We start from the raw sequence: 15,156 nt of genomic DNA on the forward strand, positions 1-15,156 counted from the left end.
GCTAAACTTTCTTGTTTTATACAAAGAAAATGAAGATGTGGTTACTGCTCACTAGGAGTTTACAATCTTGGGAAAAGATGTAGGCCAAGTTACTTGACCTCTAACTACTTATTTTCCTCATCCACAAAGTGAGACAATTGGAATATTAAAAAAATATATATATATATATATATATATATATTTTTTTTTTGAGACGGAGTCTCATTCTGTCACCAGGCTGGAGTACAGTGGTGCGATCTTGGGTCACTGCAACCTCCGCCTCCCGGGTTCAAGCCATTGTCCTGCCTTAGCCTCCCTAGTAGCTGGGACTACAGGCCTACACCACCATGTCCAGCTAATTTTTTTTTGTATTTTTAGTAGAGACAGGGTTTCACCATGTTGGTCAGGATGGTCTCGATCTTTTGATCTCGTGATCCACCTACCTTGGCCCCCCAGAGTGCTGGGATTACAGACGTGAGCCGTCGCACCCAGCCTAAAATATTTTTATGATTGGATTTTTTTCTCATGGATATTTGGAAGAAGACAGACAGACAGATAGATAGATAGATAGATAGATAGATAGATAGATAGATAGATAGATAGATAGATAAAATGGGATGTTAAGGGAGCACAGAGAAGAGGCACCCAACTCACACTTCAGATGGGATAGAAGTTCTTAATGATTTTTACAATTTGATATCTTACTTTTCTTATGTGGCCCAGCTAAAATGAAACCTTTTATGATTCCCCTAATTCAGAATTTCCCAAACTGGGTGCTCACTTAAAAAAAACAAAACAAACAAACAAACAAACAAAAAACAGTGTTTAGGAAAAGTTAAGAAGTTATTATAGATCCAACCCTATATAGATGTTCAACACTATGACTTTTAAGTGTTTTTGACATCATAAAGTATTATTGAAGAAAGCTCTAACTCAAAAAACACTTTAAACACAACCTATGAAACATGCCATTCATTTAATATTCCTAGCAACAAGCCACCTACTGATACATATTAAGGCTAAGGATAGTTAATAGTAAAACGGAATGGAATTGGTACTTTCACATCCACTCACAATGGAATAACTGATGCCAGATTAACCTTGGTTTAAATAAATATTAAACTGGATGAAATATTGGAAGCAATTGTTTTCAGATGGTAGGCAATAGGTAGCACAATCTGTGATCCCTGAGATAAGGAAACTGTAGCCGTTGCTAATCGGCAAGCCTCTGGAGGCTCACCCTGTGTATGTAACATTTATCCCTCAGCCTTGAATATTTGGAGAAACCCCTCCTAGGTTTCTGGGTCTCTCTCTGCAGGGCTGTCTTTTCTTAGATTCTCTGAATTGCAGATTCCAGCTGCTTCAACTGCCAAACTGATCTTGCCTCCTCATTCAGGCATCTGCAAGATAAGAGCATTTGCTCTTACATGTGCCCTTATTTTATGAGGTTGGTGTAATCTAGATTCCAAAATAAGGAAAAGGCAATAAAAGAAAAAAATTATAGGTCCAATTCTCTTATGAATATAGATGCACAAACCTAAATAAAGTATTAACTAACAATCCAGAAGCATTTTCACAAAATAATGTAGTACAGGGCTACAAGAAAGGTGCATCATCAGAAAAAGCTATCGATATAATTCATTTCATAAATCGGCTGAAGTTGAAAGCTCATATGATTATCTCAATAATCAGTATAGAAAAGGCACTTGACACTGTTCAATATCTATTTACTTTTGTATGTGTTAATATGGAATTAAACATAAACAAAAGTAGGAAACAAATAGTAAAATCAACTCCAGCATACTTGGTACCAGCCTTCAACAATTACGTGGCTCATGTGTTTCATCCATACCTTCACCTACTTTCCATCATTACCACCTCCAACCTCACCAGGAGTATTCTGAAGCAAATTCAAGACATCATATTTTATCCATAAATACTTCAATGTGTAACACTTTTTTTTGAAAGAGCTCTTAAAAAAACAGGACCCTAGTATTACTATCATACGTAAACATTTAACGATAATTTCTCAAGATCGTGTATCCAGTAGCATTCAAATTTCTGCAGTGGTCTCATAAACACTTCACATTAGGTTCACTTTAGTCTTTTTTAATCCATTAAGTCTTCTTTTCTTCTTTGCGATTTATTTGTTGAAGAAATAACATTGTATTTATTTTGCTGCTTGCATCACTATGACGTTTTCTAACGAGTTACTTTACATTTTATATTTCCTGTATGTTGGTGACAGATTTGGATACTTGATAAGATTCAAGTTTGATTTTTTGATATGAATGGTGATATTGTGTACTTCCAATTGCATCATCTCAAAGGACATACCGTTTTTTGTGACATTAGGATTGATCAGTGTGTTTGAGTGCTATCAGACTAATCTATTATGAAATTCCTCATCAGCTTTTCACTAATGGTTTCAGCAGCCAAGAATATTTCAATTCTTTATTCTTATTCATTTATATTGGGGATTTTTCTATAAAGAACTTTCTTTCATCAGCTCTTTGGTCACCCTGAGGTAGAATTCAAACAAGATATTCAGGATAAATGCTTGATTTCTTTTATTTCTCAGTTTCAGAATGAATTGGTTCTTAAAGTCATCCAAATCTGACCAATGCTTTTTCCCCTTTGAATAACATTACCAACTCATGAGTTTTCAACATATTTGATGTACTTCAATGCAATGCAATTATTATGTGTTTTGTTGTTTGTGGTAGGCAGAATAATGAGCCTCCAAACATGTCCATGTCCTAATTTCAGAAATCTGTGACTATGTTTTGTTACGTGGAAAAGAGAATTAAGGCAATCAATAGAATTAAAGTGGCTAATCAGCTGACCTTTAGATAAGGAGATTACCCTGGTTATCTTGGTGGGCTCAATGTAACCACAAGGGTACTTAAAGGTGGAAGAGTGAGGTACAAGAGTAGGTCAGAATGATGCAATGTGAGAAAGACTGGACGAGGAACTACTAACTTTGAAGCTAGATAAAGGGGACTATGAGCTGAGGAAAGCTAATGGGTTTTAGAAGCTGGAAAGGGCAAGAAAATGGATTTTCTCCTAGAGCATTCAGAAAGGAATCCAGCCCTACTGACCCCATGATGTTAGTCCAGCAAAACTTGTATTGGACTTCTGAAATACACAACTAAAAGATAATAAATTTATGTCACTTAAGCCACTAAGTTTATGGTAATTTGTTATGCTAGCAATGAAAAATCAGTATAGTGCTTATCATCTCTGTGAGAAAAATATTAATACTAACAATGGAACAGAGAAACTATTTCAATCAGCAAGGGTTTAACAGATTTGCCAGATTAACTTATAAAGACAAAATTTCTGTATAGTTGCAACAACAAACTAGTAAAAATAACTAAAACTTCAGAAACTATTCTCAATATTATAAAGAGAAAAACTATAGTTAAATACCTAGGAATTACATAAGATCTCTATGGACAAAACTTGAAAACTCTAGTGAAGGACATAGAATATGTCTGATAGAGATACATTCCAGCCGGACGTGGTGGCTCATGCCTGTAATCCCAGCACTTTGGGACGCCGAGGTGGACAGATCACGAGGTCAGGAGTTTGAGACCAGCCTGGCCAATATGGTGAAATGCTGTCTCTACTAAAAATACAAAAATTAGCTGAGCATGGCGGTGGGTGCCTGTAGTCCTGGCTACTCGGAGGCTGAGGCAGGAGAATCACTTGAATCCAGGAGGCAGAAGTTGCAGTGAGCCAAGATAGCACCACTGACTCCAGCCTCGGTGACAGAGCGAGACTCCGTCTCAAAAAAAAAAAAAAAAAAAAAGAGATACATTCCATGCACTTGGGTGGGATGACATAATATTACAAAGATGTCATTTCCCTGAATTAATCTATAAGTTTAATGTATCATTGTCAAAATTCCAATTCCAGCTGGACTATTTGAGGAACTTGATAAAATTACTCTAAAATGAAAAGAAGCAATGAAGGATCACAAATAGCTAAATCTGTCTCCTAAAAAAGGAGACTTGCCAAATAGAAGCCATAGTAATAAACAGAAGCAATGTGGTACTGTTGCAAGAAGAGAGAAATAGAAGACTGGAACAGAAGAGCAAAGTTGAAAACAGAACTTTGGTAGTTAATACATAAGAAAGGTGATACCACAAATCAGTGAGAGGAAGCACAGAATGTTTAGTAGGTACTGCTGGAAAATCTAGCATACTTTTTAAAAAGGGAAAACAATAACAAGAAAGCAAATCCTGGATTACTGTTTAACATCATGTACAAAAATTGAGTCTTGATAGAATAAATATCAAAATGTGAAAGGTAAACTATAAAGTTAATAAAAGAAAACAGAAAATGCAGTATGTTTGCATCTGGGGACTAGGAAAACTGTTTGTTTATTTTGAGACAGGACAGGGTTCTGTTACCCAAGCTGCAGTACAGTGGCGCAAACATCACTCACTGCAGACTCCGCCTCCTGGACTCAAGCAATCCTACCTTAGGCTCCCAAGTAGCTGGGACCACAGGCATGTGCCACCATACCAAGCTAATTTGGGGAAGACTTACTAAAATGTTAAAAACACAACACAAATATAAGGCAAAAATGATTGATTTACATTGAACTTAGGTTACTTCTATGAACGAAAGTACACCCTAATGGCTGGGTGCAGTGGTTCACGCCTGTAATCCCAACATTTTGGGAGGCCGAGGTGGGTGTTTCCCTTGAGCCCAGGAGTTTGAGATCGGCTTGGACAACATGGCGAAGCCTTGTCTCTACAGAAAATGCAGAAATTAGCCAGGCACTGTGGCACATGCTTGTAGTCCCAGTTACTTGGAAGGTTGAGGCAGGATTATCATTTGAGCTGGGGTGTATTAGTCCATTTTCATGCTGCTAATAAAGACATACCCAAGACTGGGAAGAAAAAGAGGTTTAATTGGACTTACAGTTCCACATGGCTAGGGAGGCCTCAGAATTCCACCTGGCTGGGGAGGCCTCAGAATCATGGCAGAGGCAAAGGCACTTTTTCTTTTTTTTATGTTATACTTTAAGTTCTGGGATACATGTGCAGAACATGCAGGCTTGTTACATAGGTATACATGTGCCATGGTGGTTTGCTGCACCCATCAACCCATCATATACATTAGGTATTTCTCCTAATGCTATCCCTCCCCTAGCTCCCCACCCCCCAATAGGCCCTGGTGTGTGATGCTCCCCTCCCTGTGTCCACGTGTTCTCATTGTTCAACTCCCACTTATGAGTGACAACGCTCAGTGTTTGGTTTTCTGTTCTTGTGTTAGTTTGCTGAGAATGATGGTTTCCAGCTTCATCCATGTCCCTGCAGAGGACATGAACTCATCAAAAGGCACTTCTTACATGGCAGCGGCAAGAGAAAATGAGGACGATGCAAAAATGGAAACCTCTAATAAAACTATCAGATCTCATGAGAGTTATTCACTACCATAAGAACAATATGGGGGAAACAGCTCCTATGATTCAAATTATCTCCCACTGGGTCCCTCCCACAACATGTGGGAGTTATGGGAGTACAATTCAAGATGAGATTTGGGTGGGGACACAGCCAAACCATATCATTCTTTCTCTGGCCCCTTCAAATCTCATGTCCTCACATTTCAAAACCAATCATGCCTTCCTAACAGTCCCCCAAAGTCTTAACTCATTTCAGCATTAACCCAAAAGTTCATACCAAGACAAGACAAGGCAAGTCCCTTCTGCCTATGAGCCAGTAAAATCATAAACAAGCTATTTACTTCCTAGATAGGATTTGGGTACAGGTATTGGGTAAATATAGCCATTCCAAATGAGAGAAATTGGTCAAAACAAAGGAGTTACAGGGCCCATGCAAGTCTAATATCCAGCGAGGCAGTCAAATCTTATAGCTTCAAAATGATCTCCTTTGACTCTGGGTCTCATATCCAGGTCATGCTGATGCAAGACATGGGTTCCCACAGTCTTGGGAAGCTTTGCCCCTGTGGCTTTGCAGGGTACAGCCTCCCTCCGGCTGCTTTCACAGGCTGGCATTGAGTGTCTGTGGCTTTTCCAGGTGAATTGTGCAAGCTGTTGGTGGATCTAACATTCTGGGGTCTGGAGAACAGTGGCCCTCTTCTCACAGCTCCACTAGGTGGCACCCCAGTAGGGACTCTGCATGGGGGCTCCAACCCCACATTTCCCTTCTTCACTGCCCTTGCACAGGTTCTCCATGATGGCCCCACTCCTGCAACAAACTTCTGCCTGGGCATCCAGGCGTTTCCATACATCCTCTGAAATCTAGGTGGAGGTTCCTAAACCCCAATTCTTGATTCTGTGTACTTACAGGCTCAACACCATGTGGAAGCTGCCAAAGCTTGGGGACTGCACCCCCCGAAGCCACAGCCTGATCTCTATGTTGGCCCCTTTCAGCCATGGCTGGAGCAGCTGGGACACAGGGCACCAAGTCCCTAGGCTGCACACAGCATGGGGACCCTGGGCCCAGCTCATGAAACCATTTTCTCCTAGGCCTCAGGGCCTGTGATAGGAGAGGCTGCTGTGAATACCCCTCACACGGCCTGGAGACATTTTCTCCACAGTTTGGGGATTAACGTTAGGCTCCCCATTACTTATGCAAATTTCTGCAGCCAGCTTGAATTTCTCCTCAGAAAATGGGTTTTCCATTTCTATCACATTGTCAGGCTACAAATTTTCCAAACTTTTATGCTATTCTTCCCTTATAATACTGAATGCCTATAACAGCACCCAAGTCACATCTTGAAAGATTTGTTGCTTAGAAATTTTTTCTGCCAGATACCCTAAATCATCTTTCTCAAGTTCAAAGTTCCACAGATTTCTAGGGCAGGGGCCAAATGCCCCCAGTCTCTTTGCTAAAACATAACAAGAGTCACCTTTGCTCCTGTTGCCAATAAGTTCTTCATCTCCACCTGAGACCACTTCAGCCTGGACCTTATTATCTATGTGGCTATCAGGCTTTTGGCCAAAGCCATTCAACAAGTCCCTAGGAAGTTCCAAACTTTCCCACATTTTCCTGTCTTCTGAGCCCTCTAAACTGTTCCAACCTCTCCCAGTTACCCAGTTCCAAAGTTGCTTCCACATTTTCGGATATCTTTTCAGCAAAACCTACTCTACTGGTACCAATTTACTGTATTAGCCCATTTTCATGCTGCTGATAAAGACATACCCAAGACTGGAAAGAGAAAAAGGTTTAATTGGACTTACAGTTCCACAGGGCTGGGGAGGCCTCAGAATCATGCCAGGAGGCAAAAGGCACTTCCTACATGATGGCAGAAAGAGAAAATGAGGAAAATGCAAAAGTGGAAACCCCTGATAAAACCATCAGATCTCATGAGACTTATTCACTACCACGAGAACAGTATGGGGGAAACCACCCCCAACACTCAAATTATCTCCCACTGGCTCCCTCCCACAACATGTGGGAATTATGGGAGTACAATTCAAGATGAGATTTGGGTGGGGACACAGCAAAACCATATCATTGGGTAAGCAGAGGTTGCTTTGGGCCGAGATTGCGCTAGTGCATTCCAGAGCCTGGGTGACAGGGGTAAAACCCTGTCAAAAACAAAACAAAACAAAAAAACCAAAAAACCCCAAAACAAAACAAAGTCCTGGACAAAGTTTATAAAAAGACCATAAAGAGAGAAGATTTTTGTAGCATCTTAGAATTAATTAACTAACCAGAATACACAAAACTCCTAAAAAGAGACAAAAATCCTGATAGAATATGGGTAAAGCATTATGAGCAGATGATTTATAGTAAAGATAGAAAATCTTGTAGCACATACAGACATGCTCAGATTCATCAGTAATCTGAAAAATTCAATAGTGAGATGACAGTTTATGTCGCTTATGTTGGGGAAAACAAGAACGCTTGATAATGCCAAGCCTGGGAAGAATGTGGGGCCTTCAAACATTGGGAGCGTAGACTGGTATGGTGTTCTGGACAGCAACTTGGAATTATTTGGTCAAACTGAGAATACTCATACTCCACGACAACAATTTATCTTCTGTTAATCACAGACTATATGTAAAATTAAAATGCAAACACAAAGTGGAAAGGATATTTGCAACATACAGAGTAGACATATAATTATTATCCAGAGTATATAAAGAACTGAGAGAGAGACCAATAGAAAAGGGGGCAAGATAACTACTTGGCAGTTCAGTAAGAGAAAACGGAAAGCCTAACAAAACCAAAGGTACTCAACCTCAACAGTACCCAGAGATGCAAGATAAAACCACACTGAAATACCTAAAATACACACATCCAAATATACAAAAGTTAAAAATCCAAACACAAATGTTGCCGATGATGTGGAAAAATAAGAACTCTTATACATCCCCACCAGAAACATAAATAGGTACACTACTTTGGAAAATGGTGTGGTCTTACTTTTTAAAGTCCCACATGTGCAAAACCCTAATACCCAGTCAACCCACTTCTACTCTAGTACATGTGCATTAATAGACACAGACTTGTACTACGATGTTCATAACATTGTTAATAATAGCTAAAAATGAAAACAGTGTAAATGATCATCAATAGTAGGAAGGATAAATCAATTAATCTATATTGGAATACTGTCCAGTAATGGAAAAAACTTGAGCTACACAGCATCACCAGTGGCTGAATTCCACAGCATAATATTAAGTGGGAGAAGCAAATCACAGAAAAATACATACAGTATTAATTCCATTCCTATACTATCAATACCAGAAAACATTAAACAACATCTTGTTTAGAAATGCATACATGAATGGCAAAAGGAAGAGAATTATTGCAACAAAAGTCAGGATAGTGGTTACTTCCAGGGCAAGAAAGGCAATGTAATCGTTGGGGGCATTTTTCAGGTGCTGGTAATGTTTTATTTCTTAACCTGGTGCTAGTTGTACAGGTACTGTTCACATTATTATTAAGATAAACGTGTTTTATACACTTCTGCATGTATAATGTATTTTGCAATACAAATGATTTTTAGCATGATTGGATTGGGCAATCTCTTAGGTTCTTTTTATCTTTGATGGTCTATTGCCAGGCCCTTCACAGCTGGACTTATTTTTGGCCCCTCATTGACGGTTCCACTTAAGCAATATGCATTAAGATGCATACACGGGTGATTTAGACAGGAAAACTTGAATGGAAAAGGGAACGCGCTAACAAAGAGAATCACAGAATAGGAGACCAGGAGTATGGACGATCTGATTCAAGCCCCTCTCCTCAGGGAGGCAATTGAGGTTTAACTTGAGAGCGCCTGGGTTCCAGTCCTGGTTCCGAATTTGATTTGGTCGTTTCTTCTCTAATTCCCAGTATCCTCATGCTGGCTTTGTAAACTGTACCATGAAATTCAAATAGGAGGTCTAATAATTATTATTCTCTTACAGTTGGGAAAACTGAGGCCACAGTGGGTCGCCACTAGCCCAAGGTGCCATCACCACATTGGAACTCAGGGCTTCCCTCCGACGGCCTTACCGGAACTCCAACTCCCTGAACTGAGTACTGTCCCATCATACAAACAGCTGCTCCCTTTCCTCTGGCTTTGGGCGCAGTTTGACATCACAGAGGAACTGCCTTGCCTCACCCCGCCCCTTCAGAAGCCCCGCCCCCTGCCCGGCTCCGCCTCGCTCGGCGTTCGTCAAGCCCCGCCTCCAGAGCTCGCCCCCGCGCGGGTGGCCCCTGGAGCGCCCCGCGCGGCCTCTCTTCCGGCCCCGCCCCCCCAGCTGCCATGACAACGAGCCTGCGCCCCGCGCTCAGCTGCTTCTCCGGCGGGACCCAGGCTGGACCGCGGGCCCCGGCCTGGGGGCCACTGCTGCCACCGCCGCCGCCACCTCGTCTCCTCCCCGTCCCCGCCCAGCCCCAGGTCTCCCCGCCTCACTAAGGCCGGTGGCTGGGGTCACTCCCCGCCGCCCCTCCCCGCACGGATGCCGAAGGTGAAGGCGCTGCAGTGCGCCCTGGCGCTGGAGATCAGCTCAGTGAGTACCGGTAGCGCCTCCCACCCTCGCGCATTGGCTCAGGGACTCCCTCAGGTCACCTCCGAGAGCCCAGAATCACCCCCAAACCACCTTCACCCTCCGAATCATCCCTAGGGAGCTTCGACCCCACGCCCCCTTGGTCCTGCCACACCTCGCACTCATGAGCGCCCTTCCACTCCGGCCACGCAGAAGCCTGACTCCTGCTCCGCTACGCTGGCTTCAACCCGACTTCCAGCTTGCGCGCTTTCAGATCGTTCCCAAACCACTTCAGAGTTCCTTTCCTTGCTCCTAACTTTCCAGTGAGAGAGAGTGTATGTGCGCGGCGCGGGAGCTTTGTTTTCCTTCTTCTTCTGGGCTCCAGTTCTCTTAGAGAATTGTTGTCCCCGCCTTTCCCAAATATGGGGGTGGGGGTCGCATTTCCTCCCGAATCCCTGCAAGCACACCACTTCGGACCAGTTTCAAACCCCGCATTAATGAAGGGGCCTTTCTTTATTCTGTCTTCAAAGGGGAATCTTCACACCTAACAACTGAATTGTGTCACTGCGCTAAGTACCTTGCCTTCCCTCCCAGGGCCTTCCAGGAAAAACCCAACTCCTCAGAGATCACTTCAGGCCCCTCCTGTCCCCAGACCCTTCCGACTTTGTGCCAGCCATTGTAAGAAAGGCCCAGTCAACTTTATGAGGGAAGCTCTTCCTTCCCCAAACTTACAGCCCCACCCCTGCAGTCTCCAGACTTGCTCAAGAGGATGTTTTCCGCCCTCCTCCTGTGGAAGTCCAGCTGGGGCAGAGACCCCGCTCATCCAGTGAAGGGGCTGGACCTCTCCATGCTAGGAGAAAACTCTATCCCCCTTGTTGATCTCAGAATACTTCCAAGGGTTTTGAACTTCTTCCCCTGCATTCTTTAGAGAACCCTCTCATTCTCCTGTTCAGAGGAATACTCCAGCTTGTCTCTTCTGGAGGAAATCCCCACAAGACCCTTCCCACACCCCATTTTAGTCCTGCAGGCACAGACCTGTACGGAGTTTGGAACCAAAATTCACCATTCGGTCTCTTTTCACTCCTTACTCTCTAAGTTTTCTTATATATGTTGTCTTCTCTTTGATCTCCTAGCAAAACTTGGGGGTTGAGGGTGCTTAAATATTTACCATTACTCTCCTGGGTGCTGCAGCCAGGAGCCCTCTGCATTTCCTTCTTGTGCACCCTGCTGGCCAGGCTCCACTTAACCCGTGCTTGCAGCATCCCGCCTTTCCTGGCTGGCCTTCCTCACGTTAGAATGAGGTTGCTGCAGCACGGAACTTAAACCCCTCGGGAAGTCACAGGACTGTTTTAGGTCTTTTGTTAGGTCTTAAAGAAGGGAAGTGTGGGTGGGGCAGAGTGTGAGGCAGTAGTGGTGAAGTAGAAATTTTCTTGGGCTCTCCCTTTACCTTCAAGCCTGCAGAGATTTTTCTCGGAAACTCCTAGCTTTACTTGTTTTCCTCCCAAAGCTGCCATTTTTGACAACTTTTTGTAAAGTAAAATTAGTTTAGCAAGCGGAATGCACGAAGCTTTCTCGACCTCCTCTGAAGTTTAGTGAAACTCCTTCAGAGTTCAGCCCTAATAGGTTTTGTTACTGGCTTCTTCCTCCTCCTGCCAACTAATGGTGTTTAGCAGTCTGGTGAGTGCAGCTGCCTGACTGGCTGGCTGCAGCTTCCCTAACGTTGCCAATACAAACTTTCTAAGAGGAAGAGTACTCTGTTGTAACTGATTACTGCTTGAAGGAGTCGGAGGAATAGCTACTTTTCTCTTGAGTATTAGTTGTATTGCAGAAAGTGAATGACTCTGTAATTCACTGAATAATGGAGCTTTGTTACTTATCAGAGCTAAAGAAAACTATGCAGGTGGAAATAATATTTTTCCCCAACAAACATTTAAGTCACAGAATTTTATAGTTTCGAGAAATCTTAGATGGAAATCATTGAATTCAGTCCCTTTTTACAGCCAAGAAAATCGATGCTTAGCATGGCTATTATTTGTCTAGGATTGCACAACTATTTAGAAGCAGATCTGCAAAATGTTCCTGAATTTCTGAACAACAAAAGCCTTTTAAAATGGCTCTGATGCTCAGAAGGAGCAAACAACGCCCCCGCCCCCTCCAAAAAGAAAACCCCACTAGCAAACATACAAATTAAACATGTTTGATTGATTGATTAATTTGGCTTTGATTGAATAGAAAGGTTATATGACCCTAGATATTTTTAACATCTTCATTTTGATTTTAGTTTTTTCTTGTCTATTTCCTTTTACATTTACATGGTTCAAGTTCAAGACTGTATAAAATGATATACTCAGAGAAGTGTTGCTTTCAGGCTCAAAACTATTTCCCACCTATACTCACCTGCTTTAAGTAACTATTTCTACTGATTTTGATATAAACAGATACACAAACTCTCTGTCACATACCACACAACATATATATATATAGAGATATATATGTCTGTTTTTATGAAATAGGTAGCATATAAACCATTTTGCATCTCGCTTTTCTTCGTTCAGTATGTCCTGGAGATCACTCTGTATCTACTGAAACTGGCATCTTTCTCCCCAACTTTTTAAATGAGATTTTTCAAACATACAGAGTACTTAGAAGAATAGTTAAATGAATACTGACCTATAACCCATGACCATGTACATTAATTTGATTTATCTCTATGTGTGTGTATGTTTATGTATAAAATTTTTTTTTGCTAAAAATTGAAAGAAAATTGACATAATGATACTCCACCTGTGAGTACTGCAGCATGTGTCTTCTAAAAATAAGGATATTAGCTGGGCATGATGACAGGTGCCTGTAGTTCCAGCTACTCAGGGGACTGAGGCAGGAGGATTGCTTCAGGCCAGGAGTTTGAGGCTGTAGTGTGCTGTGAGCACACCTGTGAATAGCCCTGCACTTCAGCCTGGGCGACACAGTGAGACCCTGTCTCTGAAATAAGTAAACAAATAAAATTAAAAAATAAGGAGATTGTTCTATATAACCTCAAAACCATTATTACACCTAAGATAATTGATGAGAAATTCTTAATACTTAGTTCATATTAAAGTGTTTCTGGTTGTCCCAAACATGGATTCCATAGTTAACTTTTTCAAACCAGGATCCAGTCAAGGTTTATATGTTGCCTTTAATCATTTGATTGATAGGTCTTTGTAGTTCATTTTAATATAGAGCAGTTCTGGTTTTGTTTTTTTTTTTTTTCCCACTATGTTCCCTTTTTTTCCTCAGTTGGTTTTGGTCAATTCATACACTCATGTCACCATCACCCAGATCAAGATTTAGAACACTTCCATCACCCCTCGCAATTCCCTTGTTCCCCTTTCAGGTCCATTCCAGACAGAATTGCTTTCCAGAGAGAAATAAGTATATGAGGTGATGGAAATGTTAATTAGCTTGAATTAATCATTTCACAGTGTGGATACATGTAGCAAAACATCACTTTGTACAGTGTAAATGTATGTAAATTTTGACAAAAAAGAATGGATAAATATGTTGTAGTATACACATACAATAGAATACTACTCCACAATTCAAAGGAACTACTGATAGGACCAACAACATGGATGAATCTCAAGAACATGCTGAGCAAAACAAGTCAGATACTAAATATCACACACTATGTGGCTCCAATGTGAAGTTTAAGTACTGGCAAACTAATCTATAGTGATCGAAATCAGAATAGTGTACACACACACACCCTCACACACACCCCTACCACATTTTCTTCATTCATTCATTCACTGATGAACATTTAGGTTGCTTCCATATCATGAGTATGGTGAATAATGCTGCAATGAATATGAGAGTGTGGATCTCTTCCGTATACTGATTTCCTCTGGATACATACCCAGAAGTGAGATTGCTGGATTATATGGTAGTTTAATTATTTGAGGAAATTTTTCTTTTTTAAAATTATTTGAGGAAATATACTTTTTATTATGGCTCTTCTAATTTACATTTCTACCAATGGTGTACAAGGGTTCCCCTTTCTCCACATTCTTTCCAACGCTTAACAATTTTTTGGCTTTATTATAGTAGTCGTTCTAACATGTGCGAGGGGATATCTTATAGTTTTGATTTGCATTTCCCTGATGGTTAGAGATGGTGAGCAACTTTTCATACACTTGTTGTCCGTTTGAGATACCTAGTCAGACCTCTTGCCCATTTTTAAAATTAGGTTTTTTGTTTTCTTGCTATTGAGTTGTTTGGGTCCTTACATATTTTGGATATTAACCTCTTATCAGATTTTCTCCCATTGTGTATGTTTTCTTTGCTGTTGGTTGTTTTCTTTGCTGTGCAGAAGCTTTTTAGTCTGATGCTATCCATTCTCTTGTTGATGGTGGTTTGGCTTATTTCCAGGTTATGGTTGTTATTGGATAATACTACTATGAATATTCATTCTTGTAAAAATCTTTTTGTGGCCATTACCTTTTGAAGATACTTGACTCAGATATAGAATAGTTCATGTTGTATTATTGCCTGATTTTTTCTTCTTTTTGTGGTGACATTCAGTGTTCTCCCAATTTTTATAAACTGGAAACTAGGTGTTATCTCTAATTACCTGTTGAAAGTGTGCAATCTTACTCTTCTCTACCCCTTCCATGCTTATTTTTTTGCTGAAATTTTGTGTTAGTGGTAATCTCATCTGTGTTATACTTAAGTAATATGAAAGTAAAAACATAGAAAGGTTTGGATGTATAACACAACATTTTATGTTGCCCAACAGAGCCATATGACACGAGAGAAAATATATTGCTAAGAGGAAAGTGTGACTTTTCTCAATGAATCTTTGGAGAATGATATGGTATGCTAAGTAACTTTTTTTAAAGAGCATCAAAAGAATTATATTTTCTATCACTTATACTTTAAATCTTTAAAACATTTTATCTTTGATGGGAAGAAGTATTATTGCTGCTTTATCTCTTCTTTTTATATTGAATATTTCAATTTATATGAGCTTATTTGGGAAAATAGAAGGAAGATATTGGAGGTAAAGTAATAGTGTCAATTTGGGATTGCATGTAATTCTCACTTCATCTCATTACCTAACTCAAACTAATCATAGCATTGTGGCAGACAGATGTGGGTTCTTTCAGTCACTACTCACCTGAACATTTATCTTTGTGATCCTTATCCAGGTTCCTGTGGAGTAGTGTCTCAGT

General features: G+C 40.8%; 1 protein-coding gene across 7 annotated transcripts in view; it reads left to right on the forward strand.

The window, feature by feature from the left end:
• The first annotated feature begins 9,720 nt into the window (after nucleotides 1–9,720).
• SPATA6 (spermatogenesis associated 6) overlaps nucleotides 9,721–15,156 on the forward strand; it is a 178,886-nt gene continuing 173,450 nt past the window's right edge. For 6 of the 7 annotated variants that reach the window (XM_077991555.1, XM_028844159.2, XM_077991547.1 and 3 more), the window contains exon 1: nucleotides 9,721–9,967. Coding sequence is in view for 4 of the 7 variants with exons in the window: in XM_015139044.3 (XP_014994530.1) it covers nucleotides 9,917–9,967 (51 nt within the window). In the remaining 3 variants the exon portion in view is untranslated. 7 annotated transcript variants of the gene reach the window in all.

The sequence above is a fragment of the Macaca mulatta genome, chromosome 1, assembly GCF_049350105.2.
Source record: "Macaca mulatta isolate MMU2019108-1 chromosome 1, T2T-MMU8v2.0, whole genome shotgun sequence".
Classification (NCBI taxonomy): Eukaryota; Metazoa; Chordata; class Mammalia; order Primates; family Cercopithecidae; genus Macaca; species Macaca mulatta.